Here is a 14,299-nt window from a genome sequence, read left to right as displayed (position 1 = left end):
TCCTCACTAGTTTTGATTTTGTATGTCTCTTAATATGTTCTTCATGCATAATGACATATAGACAAATTATTATACAAATCAAACGTTTGATGACTCCTGATCAGGCTTATCTAATACTCATAATAAATGATTACTTGGCCAAGTGGGAGAATGCAAGATTATATATATAATTATAGGGTTGGTATCATTTAAGAACTCTAATAAAGTTAAGAACTCTTATGAACTCTAAACAACCAAACATTTTTTTACTTGTTTTTATATATTAACATTGTTTAAGAGTAGTCTTATCATATTTTGTACAAAAAATTTTGATTACATATATTAATCACAAGATTACATATGTGTAAAATTTATATACTAACAAATTTACATAGGTGTAAAACAAAATGTGGATATGTATAAAAACTAACTTTCAAAATTGTAATCGTAAAGATAGATATAAAAAAATGATAAAACTACACTCAAATAACACTAACATACAAAAAAAATTATAAAAAACGTTAGTTTTCAAGGGTTCCTTCGAGTTCTTAAATAATTTATTAGTTCTGTAATGATATGCATCCTATAATTATATATACTTATTTATGGCCATTATAACCATTTATATTATTATAGATAAAAATATTAATTATACCTTATTATATATTAGTTTGGTAATTGTTGATGGGCCATATTACCTATAATTAACTAATAAAGGGTTTTCCCTTAGGTGTATATAAAGAGAGATAAATATTAACATCATAACCTAATCACACACACATGATTGTTCGGCAGGAAGTTTGTTCATGTTATTCGTTCATTTATTAATGAACATGAACAAGAAATTATGTTTGATTAGTTAAACAAATAAACATGAATTGACCCCGTTCGTTCAATTTTGTTCGTGAATGTTTGGTGATGTGTTCACGAAACATTCATTCATGTTCATGTTCATTTGTATGTTGTACATGAAAGATTTTTTACATTTATTCATTTTATCTAAACATTTTATAGTTTTTAATTTATTGCCCCTAACATAAAATAAGAAATCATATTCTCACATTGCTCCCATATCTTTTCTCGTTATTAACATTGATCAATACATCGATCTCAATCCCTAGGCTCAACCGAGTTTAATTGTGTTCATGAACCGTTCATGAACACATCCATTTCCTTAACGAACAAACATGAACATAAAATCTCGTTCGGTAAGTATCCGTGATCCGTTCGTAAATACATTATTTTCTTAACAAACGAACACGAACAAGGCCTTGTTCATGTTCGTTCGGTTCGTTTGCAGCCATAGCAAGAAACATAGAAAGGTTTCATTTTCGTCCTTTCAACTAAAAAGATTACAATTAAGATGTCATATACTCATTTAAGATGTAAATCACAAAGACCAAGAACATGAGTCATTAAAACAGTTAAAAACTATTTCTCCAAACACTTCCAAGAATTCAGAAACAATTTATTTATTTTGAAACACTCAAATCACTGCTCTAGCTGAGCAATGATACCGGTGAACACTTGATACCCTTGGCACATATCCGAAAGAAGGCAGTACTCATTTTTGGCATGGTACGTAGCCATCAAACCTGCTCAAACAAATCCACAGAAATCGTTATTAACTGGTTAATGAATAGTAGTTCATCAGCGTATATATACTACTATTACAGAAACATATACATACCATAACCTGCAGTTTGAACATCAAAACCATCATCCTGTTTACAGTATAAAGGTTCATAGAGTTAGAAAGTACAAGAAAGCTCTTATATAAAGTTTAAAGAATATAAATAGAAAATAATATCTCACTTGTAGCTCTCGTATAAGTGGCAAAGTGCCGGTTATAGAGTAGGGCTTCACATGCCCAACAGCATCTTTAGTAGCTTGACACAACACATGGAAGCCACGAGACTCCAGGTTACATGCTACTCCAGATGACGCTTCATCAAACGATATCTCAATTCTGGTAAGTTAACACAACGTTATATAAATATTAATTTTTAACCTGCCGTTATCTCACAATCCATTACTATTCATAAGTTGAATAATATTTTAATAAGATGTTAGTTATTTTTGCCTTTCACTTCACACGTGTGGGTTTTTGCCTAAATTTTCACCTGTTCTCTCTGCTTTCCTCGTATCCATTGATTTCAGTCATCTTCACAAGCGCGCTACTAGAGACAGAGGAGGAACGTATTCAGGGCCACCATAATCGCCGATGCAGGTCTTACGCCGTCACCGTCAATCGCCGTCAAAGGTTTGTATTCCGATTCATCTCTTATTCATTTTACTGATTCGATTTGTAGTTATTATCTTAGATCTGAGAATTTTTGGTTTACACTCCTGCTATTACTTCAAGTCCGCGCACCATTACTTCTCAGGTCGGATTTATATATATGTATATAATTTTTTTTCAATTCTCACCACGTTCTTCAAGTTGATTATTTATCGTACTCATTACTTATGGTAATGGTGTAAGTTTGCTAATTTTTTGTTTCGGATGTATAGGTGACGCAATCAATTGCTTTTAATTTCTACAATTCTACAGTATTTGCTCACATAAATATTATGTTTTAAAGGTGTGTGTGTGTATGCAAAAAAAAATATGCTACAATTTTCAAATTTTGTCTTTCTCCAAGTGAGTTTTAAAAATCCTTAATTTAATTGCTTCTGCAGGTTTTATGTAGCTGAGGTAGTGACTGGCTTATAGCATCTCCATTGTTTAGGTATCTCTTCATTATGCTTTATATACATACATACATGTGTGTGACCCATGAAAACTGGAACAGGCTTGGCACATCACTATTTTCTATGTTGTTCAAAAGGGTATCTTTGTTTTCTTAACGAGTATATGAAAATCAGTGATAGAATTATGATTAATGCAGCTTAGAAAGTGTTAATAAGTATAAATATTTTCATCTTACAAAATAATAACTGAAAGGCGTATGCATTTGTGTTCATGTGAAACGATCATTACTGAATTCTTAATTCGTCATTTGTTGCAAAAAAGATGGATGAGTTGACCAGCATTTCATTTTGTAAAATGATTTTTAAGTTTTATATCTGTAAGAAGTTTATGCGCAAGAGATACCGTTACATTCCCAGTTATGCTGGTTTGATTGGCGTGATGCAAAGAACACAAGTCAAGAGCAAAGCTAAAGAACTGGGCTGACCCAATACACATGTTGCCCAAAATTGTTTTGTACTAAATGGCATTACAAAACTTGGTAATCAGTCAGGGGTAACTTTAGTTTTTAAGAGGCTATCATATGGTATCCAATAATTAGATCTTTTATTTATTTAATGGTATTTTTGACATTTAATCTTAAACAGGAGCAAAATTTGCAGTGTGCAGCACAACATGCTATTTATAAAATCCGAAGTAAGTATTCTTTATTCTATGTATTTTTTATATTAACTTTCATGATGATATGCGAGTTGATTTTGAATTATTTAATTGTTTCTGTAGATGGAAGGAATATCAACTAAAATAGCAGCCCATCATGACACTAGGTTTAGATCAAATGGCAGCACTATATGTGTGTCTTTTGTAACCAAACAAGGATCATTATTATTTGTAACTAAACTAGCAGGATCATGTAATGCCATGTATGCTTGAACACTACTAATTCACAAAACAAGAAGTATCTTACAATTAATAAACCTATGCCCGCGCTTCCGCCGCAAAGCGCGGGTACAAATACTAGTTATCATATTAAATCACATATTCCTGTTAATATTCATGAAGATTTGACAATGACATACCTTCCTCTAAGGTTCTCATCTGGTAGAACGTATTTTGACACAGGTCCCCTCGTAGGAATTTTCTCTATGTTCTTGTTTAAATCTTCTACGTATTCATTTAACTTCTTGATTACATCCGGCACGCTGAAACGTTTTCACAAAATCAAAATTAATAAGGTAAGAGGCAGAGGCGTGAACACTTCTTGCAAGTTTTTGAAAGGTTTAATTTTTGTAAACATTAAATCTTGATTCAGACACCGAGCTGACTAAGCATGTGAGCCTACTATATATAAATATATATAACTTAATTTACTATTAAAAAAATATATATTAAATATTACTACATTTTGAGGTTGATAGGTGACCCGTCAGGTTCTTTCTTGGTTAATTTGGTAGAGAAGCTTTTAATTCAAACTAAATATGTGATGAAGTGGTGTAAATGGTTTCCGACCAAGTGTAATACATATGCTTGGAGAGGGAAGATAGATATAATTCCTACTCAAATGACGTTAAGCAAAAGAACCATACAAGTCCCATATCGCTTATGTGTGTCATGTGATTAAGAAGTCAAGACGTCCCAACATATCTTTTCCAGCTGTGCGGTGGCTTCCATGGTGTAGGATTCTTTGAGCTTATGGTGCAACTGTGCAAGGTTCCTCAAATTTATGTGTTCACGGTAAGAGAATTGTTCAAATGTGGGGATATGGGTGCTGGAAAAGAACGTGTTCACAGGATTGTGAAAACTGCTTGTTAGAGGATTTGGAATGCTAGAAATGAGAAGTTGTTCGAAGGCAAAAAGGTGAAGATTGAAGATCTTATTAGTGAGATATCAAATCTTTGATTTTTCTTTGGTTTAAAAATAGATCGAAGCATAAATTATTAGAATGGTCCAATTAGTGTAAATCCGTTTTAATGTAAGTGTGTTGTGGTGTGGTTTTCCTCCAGGTTGTGGTGTGGTTGTGGAGGAGGTTGTTACCTTTAGCCTTTGTTTATAAACGTTTACAATTCGAAAAAAATATTAATACATTTAGGTATAAAAAAACTAAATAATAATATTAATAAGAGGAAGGATCATGAGAAAACTCCGCTTCCTAAGAAAACTCAACTCCGTCTAACCATTACTAAACCCTAAACTCCACCTATAGCTTGGTGTAATACGCTTTACAAGTAGATAACAAAAGTTATCTGCAACATAATTAAAGGGACTAAAAAAAATCTGACTGTGTATGAGTGCCAAAGTGCTTTTGTTCCCAAAAGACAAATAACTGATAACACACATGAATAAAAGTATCTCAAAAATTGTCATGAAAATTGATTTGTAGAAAGCCTATTGACACATTTAACCAATGAATTCTTAATTCATTCTGGTCTTCATCCTTGCATGACCCATTGGATTATGACACGTATTAGATCTGCCACTTACTCCATATGTGTCAATGGGGAGAGCTATGGGTTCTTTAATGGGCAAAGAGGGTTAAGGCAAGGTGACCCCATGTCACCTTACTTATTTACTCTTGTTACAGAAACATTAAATCTGGAATTAAAGAGGTACGCTAGTAACAATGATGACTTTAAATAACATTGAAAATGTAGCAAGTCAAACTGCTTACAACCTTGACTTGATCTTTAGATGTACTATGTTATCTAAACAATCTAGCAAAGCCATTACTTTAACAAAAGTTTTAGAACTGATGGAAGAAATAATATAAAAATGCAGGTTGCATTGTGCTATTTTAATTGCAAACAGCCTCTATTTGTGTTAGGATTTGGTGGAATAGTCAAAAAAAAAAAGCAGAACGGGGTTCATTGAGAAGAAAGAGCATAATGGTAAATCCAGGAATTCAGTTGATAAACAGAAAGACAAAATGGTTTTTTAAATAATCCTATGTATGTGGTCAGACTTGCTAAGATAGAAAGACTTGAAATTTTGAATCCATTGACTTTTATATCAAATTGGGTTTTAATACTTTGGTTTTATACTTGGTGTTTGTGTATCGGGCCTAAAGAATACTTGGGAGACTTGGGAACTTAGAAGGAAATGCAATAGACTAATTATTATGTAGTTTAACTGTCGATAAATGTAAATTACATTGAAACCGACTTTAGACTTGTAAAGTTTTAGGCCCAAATTAATTACTCAGTGTAGTTGTTTATGTGTGTTTTTTGGGGCTCTTTTGAGTCTCGGTCTATGTAGTTAATGCGGAAAAACATCGGATATCGGTCAAGGACCGGTATTTGAAATATCGGTTATCACAATGAGATATCGATAGTTTTAAGAAGAATGTGGTAATGAAGAAAAAGAAGCAAAAGACAAATATGGGGAAGAAGCTGTTTTATATGTAGTGCAATTAGTTTATATGTAGCTTTTGTAACTATGTTAAATGGTTATAGTGTAATTACATTGAATGACTAGAGTAATTTTCATAGTTATAATAGTTGTTTTGTATGTATTGTAATTAGTCTGTATGAGTAGAGTAATTATTAATATGTTTCAAGTTGGTTGGTTGTAATGTTAATTTAATGGTCAGAAAGAGGAAAAGTGAAAGGATAGCAGCTATAAGGGCTTGTAGATACTCAAATGATGAATCATTACATATTGTTTTAGGTGATAATGGAGAAGAAGATGTTGACAAGGCGAAAAAAAATAAAAAATAAACTGCCGATACAAAAACAAGCTTAAAATATAGAGATCCGATGTAATGAAAAAGATTGGAAACGAAAACAATTGGCAGACTCGCCTCACCTACAAAGAGATAAATATATAAATTTACTTTGTCAATCCCTAATAAGCCAATTAGAGAATTCATTGAGACAATAAAAGTTTGTCTGAAGCCAAAGAAGTGGATTGAATTTGAGATTGTGTGAACCCTTGGGTGGGCAAAAGTGAAATTGCACTAATTTTGACGTTATTATACTAATCTCGTGAAAATAACATTAAAAGTGGCGGAAGGTTAATCAGGCATCATGTGGTGGCGTTGATAGCCGAAAGACAAGGGTACATGCACCAATCAGCCGGTGTCCCGATGAATGAGTGCCATATGCCTTATGTCCAAGGCTTGATGCAAAACTACTATCGAGTCGGGGGTCTCACCAGAAGCAACCTCTCTATCCCTATGGGGTAGAGGTTGTCTACATCTTACCCTCTTCAGACCCCACCATAGCTTTGCTATTGATGGGATATACTGAGTACGATGATGATGATTTGAGATTGAAGATTATTGTTCACTTATAAATTGTTTGACCCAAAATCAAAATTGTATTTGAATATTGTTCACTTATAAATTGTTTATAATAGTTTACAAAAGGATCCGATTAAAACTTAAAACTGTAAACTGATGTTTATAGATTCTTTTGACTCAAAAACAACCTGTAGTAGGTTGAAAGCCTATTAGACAATGAATTTAGAATACTTAGGCCCAGCCCTATAGTCTATATTAGCCGACCCTAGTTGTTTAACCTAAGTCTATATATATCATTCTATTGTAATCATTGTAAATCACAATTACACAATCATAATACAAATCATTACCAAGCTTATCTTGGTATCAGAGCCTAGGGTTCTGTACCTCTTCAGCCGCCACCCTTCAGCCTTCTTTTTTTTCCTTTGTCTGCCGACAATCATGGATGATCAACAGATCGCTGCCTTTCCTACCATAGAAAAAACGTCACATAACTCACACAAATTCGCTTTTACCCTCTCCCCTCCAACTATGGACATTGGAAACTCATGCTACAACCCTTCCTTGTCACACAAAGCCTGTCCGGATATGTTGATGGCTCCATTCCCTGCCCCCCGCCGACCATCTCTGTCTCCTCTGCCACTGCACTGGTAAAGACGCAGCAGGAGCAGCCCCTACCACTCACCTAATCCGAATTATACAAACTGGCGGTCAATGATGCGCATGTTCGTATGCTCATCATATCCACCATCTCCAAATCATCCTTTCAACATGTCCAGGGCATCACCTCGCGTAACCTCTGGCTTGGTCTTGAACGAGCATATGCTCCACACACTTCTTCCAGGGAGTTTACACTGAAAATGCAGCTCTTAAAGATCCAGATGAAAGGAGATGAGACCACAATTGCTTATCTTTCTAGAGCACAGGGATATGCAAATGCTCTCGCAAACATAGGTCATTATGCCAGATAAAGACATCGTTATGTTGGTTGTTGCAGGCCTTCGCGAAGAATACAATGGAGTCAAACAGACTTTATTTGCAAGACAATTTACAGCTATCTTTAATGATCCAGTAAAATACAGACAGATGGTCGGGGCATTACAATATGTCACACTTTCTCGCCCTGATATTTCTTATGCAGTCAACAAAGTTTGCCAGTTTATGCATTCTCCTACCGAGAACCACTGGTCTGCTGTTAAGCGCATCCTCTGGTATTTACAGGGGACTTCCAACCATGGCCTTCTGATCTCCAGCTCTTCTTCGTCAGTTTTACATGCCTATACAGATGCTCACAATTTAACTGCTTTCTCTGACTCAGACTGGGCTGGTTACCGTCGATCCACAGGGGGATTCGCTATCTTCTTGGATCCAATCTTATTTCATGGTCAGCCAGAAAACAAAGGACTGTCTCTCAGTCATCAAGATGACTAAGGCCGAATACAAGGCCCTAGCAAATACAGTAGCTGAACTAACCTGACTCGAGACCCTGATGACCGAACTTCGGGTTCCCATGCGGATGGCTCCAATCCTATGGTGTGACAATTTGGGAGCCACGTATTTATCTGCCAATCCAGTATTTCATGCCCGAACAAAGCATGTAGAAGTAGATTTTCATTTCGTTCGAGAGAAGGTTGCTCAAAGGAAGTTATTCGTTCAATTTATCTCCACTCATGATCAGATTGCGGATGTGTTCACAAAACCATTACCATCAGATCGTTTTCTGTTTTTGAAGTCCAAGCTGAAGGTCCGGTCCCGGCCTTAGCTTGAGGAGGAGTATTAGACAATGAATTTAGAATACTTAGGCCCGGCCCTAGTTGTTTAACCTAAGTCTATATATATTATTCTATTGTAATCATTGTAAATCACAATTACACAATCATAATACAAATCATTACCAAGCTTATCTAAGACAAATTTGATATCGGTTTTGCTTCTTAGATCATTATTGTATCGTAGAAGTCTATTCATTTGTGAACCTAGATAAACAAATTTAAGGTGAACAGGTTGCATATTTAACATTTGGAAGTTATGGCCATACTTGGAATTATTCTTGTTAAACAATATAGGGGGTGTTTGGGATTGCTTATTTTCACCAACTTATAACGTATAAACTTTTTGAAAGTAATAAGGTGTTTGGGATTGCTTTTATTGTGAGAGGAAAAGTTTCATAAGTTACAATGTTGTAACTTATTAACTTAATGAAAAGTTATAAGAAGGTAAAATAAGGAATCCCAAACACCCCCATAATTACTCTAGTTATAAAATTCAACTTCTATTACACCAAATACAGTTAAAAGAATAAATAGTCTACTTATAAAATCAATCAATCATACCCAGTGAAGTCCCACCAATAGCAAACCTATAAGTAGGGTCTGGGGAGGGTGGGATGTAGGCACACCGTACATCCATCCAAAGGGATAGAGAGGTGGCTTCCAGAGAGACCCTCAGCTCTAAAATGCATATGTATGAGGCAATATAAAGGAAATCAAAGTTCAGAAGTAATATAATTAATAATAGCACATATAAAAATAAAAAATAATAATGATGTATATATGAAAAGAAAATACCATTATGGTGTGTGACCAAAATAAGGTAAATAGAAGCCCCTAAGGTATTCCTTTCTCCCTAAATAAATAGTCTATTTATAAAATAGAGTAACTATATATACAAGTAGAATAATTATGTAACTATTAGTGACTAATCGAATATAGAAATAACTACTGTAGTTATAAAATTGATTACACTACAAAAAAACCAACTCATTACAAACCCAGAAAGTAAATACTCTACGTATTCAAGTGATTACACTTTGTAATAGTAGTTGTTTTATGTGTAAAGTAATTATGTTGTGTAAATAGAGTAATTATTGAAAAACAATTACTCTATGGTTGTTTTGTAAGTAGAGTAATTATCGTGTATAAGTAGAGTAATTATTGAAGCACGGGTTATCATATAAAACCGTCGCAAACGCTCTGTAATTCCATTTTTTTTTAATTTATAAGCTTTAGTCATCAAGTAATTCGATTCGCAAAGCTTCCATGGATCAATTAGTTTGATACACAAGCTTTAATTGTTCGATTAGGCCAATTCACAAGCTTTAGTTAGTTCAATTAACCGATTAGGTTTGCACCAACCTTCTTCAAAATCACTTTTAACAATAAAATGATTGTCAAATCAGACTTGTAAGGCTTAATTGAATAATCAAATATAACTTGCAAGCTTCAATTCATCAATCAAAAGCTTCAGTTCATCCAATTTAATCGATTAGGTTAGCTAAATGAATATGATTTGATCGATTTGATCAGAAGAATAACAATTAATTACAAATTGAGTTTCTTCATCGCTTAAGTTGTGTTCCTTTAACTTCTCAGGTTTTGTATGTTAATTACGAATTTGCCACTGTGATTTCACTTGGTTAGCACGTTAGTTTCATTTGTACGTTAACCTTCCCCTATATATATATATATATATATATAGCAATTTAACACTAACAATCCAATATACGCTCCTACCATTAACAAATTAACCTTTTGTATCTTACAAGACGCTAACAATTGTAGCAAGTAGAAATTGATTTAAGACTTAAAACAGTAAAACACTAACATTGAACAATAAAAATTGACAATTAAGACTTAACAAACTGATATCGGCAAAATCGGTAATATATCGGTTAAATATCAGTCCAATATCGGTCAATATCGCCAATATTAAGACTGATATCACTGATATATCAATGATATATCGTTGATATATCGGCAATATCGACTGCATCGGTCTCGGGAAATGTCATGGGCTCTTTGAGTGCCGTTTGTTAGTAATTCTATCATTCATTTCTAATAAAAGTTTCAAAGGTCCCGACCCTTTTTCATGAAGAAAAAAAATAAGAAACTAAAAGCTAGTGACTAAACCATAGTCACATAATTCAATGGTAAGGCCACGCATTTCGATCAGGATCGTTCGTACCAATTAGCGGTACGTTTGCGTTCCTGGTTCGCTCAGGATCACGTTTCAAGCATAAAACTGGTGTTCCAGTTTATTGTTGCTATGGAAGGAGAGTAGATACGATAGAAGTTTCAGCTTACTATGTGGAGGAGGAGGTTATTGATAACCTAATTTATAACTGTGGGCCTTTTTATATTAACCAAGGCCCAATATTTATCCTATAATGTTTTAGTTTGTAATTTTGAAAGGGAGAACCAAGCACTGTAAATAAAAAGTCGTGTTTCAAATTTTAACTAAGTATAGTTTATTTATCATTAGTTTATTTACTTCTTTAACTTAATATAGAAAGATTTTGAACTTTGTACTTTATTTTATATGTTTAAAATATTTATTATTTCCTTTAAGTTAGCTTATCGTTTATTAATTTCGTTTATACATATATAGCACCAAGTTTAACCGTTACATCATACCACATTATATGGTACAACGTACCAGAGCGATCCGAAATGAGCCTACCCCCTTTCGTACCAAATTCCAGGTACCTAGCGAATTGCGATCCCGTACGGCCGTACTCATACCGCGAACCATGTGACTATGAACTAAACGCCAAAGCTAAACCATAAACTCTAAAAATTAAACCTCAATCCCTAAACTATAAAAACTAAACCTTAAAAATAGTCTACACTTAAATCAACGGTTAGATGGAGTTCTCGTGAGTTTTCATATATTGAATAAATAACAAACAAGCCGAGCCCTACTGGTTTCACTTTGGTAAAAGGTGGAAATTTCTTTACGTCAAAGTAAACCGCAAAAACGGGAGACGAACAAGCTTACTTGTAAAATGGAGTCAATCTGACATCTCCTGAAATAGTGCAATCCAGAGGAATTTGATTGATGCCACCTCCTGGGTCTGAAATAATTTTAAGTTATTTGTTAAAATAAGGATAAGAAAAAAAAAATATTTTTGTTTAATAGGGACTTACAGCTCCACTGAGTTGGTTTCATGGTTGAAGGTGTTGCAAATCCATAAATTTGTTCTTTAGGGTGTGGAGGGAAATCTTTGTAAAACCTTGTTTGAATCTCTTTAAGCGCCTCCATTGCTAACTCAAAGGGATTAATAGCCTACCGAGTAAAATGAAGATATCAATAGTAACTCGGATTTAAACACTGACGGGTAGTCTTAGATTTAGGGTTTTTTTTCAAAATACACACAGATATGCTATATACAGATTCTACTTGTTGTAATTGAAATACCTTATGTGCTAGACCACTATGAAACAGCTTTCCTGTAACATGAAGTTTCCATGGTATCATGCCGCCCGTACCAATACAGGGTTGTTTATCTGCTGTGTCAATCCAAAACCTGTAAATATTAATTTTATAACATATTTGAACGTAAGCTTTTTTTATTTTAAAATAAAAAATAAACCATCAAAATCACAATAGCTTACAGAGGTCCATTTTTTAACTTATCAAGAAGTCCATCTTTTACAAGTGCATCAACACCAACACCTGGAATAGAAGAGTTCTCTTCACTGGCTATGAAAACAGCAACAACACTGGATTTAAGGTTCGGTTTCATTCGTCCAAGGGTCCTCATAAGCTCAGTTACAAGGGCAACATGCCCCAAACAATCAGTTGTCCCACGCCCTCGAAGCTTGTCTCCATCAATGCTCATTGAAAATGGATCAAAATCCTAATACCATTAATTTATGGGTTAACAGGATTTTAATAATCCCAACTTTCACCTATTTCCCGGGATTAATCCCAATTCAGAAAATGTTTACAGGCAGTCCCAAATTTGAATAAGTTTTCTGCATGAATCCCATACAAACTGAAAAGTAATGTGTTTAGCTTTTTAATGACGTTCAAGTTGGGACTGTCTGTATATATTGAGATTACTAAGAGAATTCTCAGCTCATTCCCTATCCATATTCATATAATTACACTAAATTCACTTCCTTTTCTATTTCCTTACAATTAAATAACTTTTTTATACATTTATCATTATCTTTTCTTTTCCTCACTGTAAAACTACTTTCAGAAAATATAAAAAAAATTATACGGTGTGAACTCAAATATAACTTTCTCACCACCACTCATATTTGTACCATACAATTTACAAAACGGGCTAAGAATGCTCTAAGCCCCAATAATCTTAATTTTATTCATCAACAATAGGTAATTGTTATTTTTGAACAACTTTATCTGACCAGAAAATGTTTACATGAATCTCATAAAATGAAGGGGAAAAAAACAAACCCATTCAGAAGGATTAGCAGTGACAACATCCATATGCATTCCAACAAAAGAGAGGATGTTGCCGGGTAGGGTACCGGGGTACTCGACGATAAGATTGCCTCTGTTGGGTTTGTAGGTGACGTGGTTGATTATGAGTGGGCCGCCGCCAGTGGTGGTGCTGTGAGGGAGGAGGGCGTCCAGGACATGGCGGACGATTCGATCCTCGTCCGGGATGAGGTCCGGGGGGTTGTTCTGGACGTACTTGGATTCTCCGATGAGTTTTGACAGAAGGCTCACGAAAGATTCTTTGTTTAGGTCGCCCAGTTGTTCTTTAACGCCGGAAGAACAAGTAACCACCATGCTGCTAATTGATTGATTGATGATGGTGGTGCTAATGACAAAGACGAGTTGAGTTGGTTTTTCCTTTTTAAGAGTGAGTCCAAGGCTTTTTAAAAAGCATAGATTTAGTGGTGGCGTTGATAGATGCTTGGCTTTTTAAAAAGCATAGATGCTTGGCTTTTTAAAAAAGCATAGATGCAGCGGTGGCGTTGATAGATGCTTGGCTTTTTAAAAAGCATAGATGCTTGGCTTTTTAAAAAAGCATAGATGCATCATGTAGTAGCGTTGATAGCTGAAAGATAAGGGTACATGCACCGATCAGCTGGTGTCCCGATGATTGAGTGTTATGTGCCTTATGTCCAAGGCTTGATGCAAAACTACTATCGAGCCGGGGGTCTCACCGGAAGCAGCCTCTCTATCCCTATGGGGTAGAGGTAAGGCTGCCTACATCTTACCCTCCTCAGACCCTACCATAGCTTTGCTATTGGTGGGATATACTGAGTACGATGATGATGATGATGATGATGATGAGATGCAGTGGTGGCAAAACTAAAAACTAAGATTACTTTTGTACTTTTACAAAAGTAGTCGGAGGCAGAGGTGCAAAAAAACCTTAAACCGGAACCGACCCTACCCGTAGGGTATGGATAGGGTATGCATTTTGAGCTCAATACCCGTACCCGGAACCGTACCCGATTTATACCCGTAAATACCCGAAACCGGTCATACCCTATACCCATACCCGGTTATACCCGACCCGATACCAATTTTCTAATACCCGAAATAATACATGAGTTTTTATAGTATATTTTTATGTTTACTTCAATACTTTTATGTTTAAGTTTTAAAAAAATGCATATTATTAATAA

The 14,299-nt window shown here is 34.7% G+C and overlaps 1 protein-coding gene across 1 annotated transcript; it reads right to left on the bottom strand.

The window, feature by feature from the left end:
- Window positions 1-1,285: 1,285 nt before the first annotated feature.
- On the bottom strand, window positions 1,286-13,466 carry LOC143547711 (acetylornithine deacetylase-like). Its single transcript, XM_077039071.1, has 9 exons — window positions 13,113-13,466; window positions 12,302-12,546; window positions 12,105-12,213; window positions 11,834-11,972; window positions 11,685-11,760; window positions 3,751-3,873; window positions 1,795-1,948; window positions 1,670-1,703; window positions 1,286-1,574 (listed from the first exon to the last, which is right to left on the bottom strand). The coding sequence occupies exons 1-9, from the start codon at window positions 13,449-13,451 to the stop codon at window positions 1,471-1,473; spliced, it is 1,323 nt and encodes a 440-aa protein (XP_076895186.1). The 5' UTR covers window positions 13,452-13,466; the 3' UTR covers window positions 1,286-1,470.
- Between the last annotated feature and the right edge of the window lie 833 nt (window positions 13,467-14,299).

This window comes from Bidens hawaiensis, unplaced genomic scaffold (genome assembly GCF_021521415.1).
Source record: "Bidens hawaiensis isolate Kalapana, Puna unplaced genomic scaffold, B.hawaiensis_p1.1 tig00014777_1, whole genome shotgun sequence".
In the NCBI taxonomy this organism is placed as follows: Eukaryota; Viridiplantae; Streptophyta; class Magnoliopsida; order Asterales; family Asteraceae; genus Bidens; species Bidens hawaiensis.
Note: the sequence above shows the minus strand (reverse complement) of the source record. Positions and strands in the feature narration are given on the sequence as shown.

Excerpts from the sequence above, each read along its gene's own strand:
- LOC143547711 (XM_077039071.1), bottom strand. The coding sequence starts at position 13,451 with ATGGTGGTTACTTGTTCTTCCGGCGTTAAAGAACAACTGGGCGACCTA. Across the intron at positions 11,973-12,104 it reads ATAGTGGTCTAGCACATAAG|GCTATTAATCCCTTTGAGTT; the intron begins GTATTTCAATTA and ends TTTACTCGGTAG. Across the intron at positions 11,761-11,833 it reads GAAACCAACTCAGTGGAGCT|ACCCAGGAGGTGGCATCAAT; the intron begins GTAAGTCCCTAT and ends AAATTATTTCAG.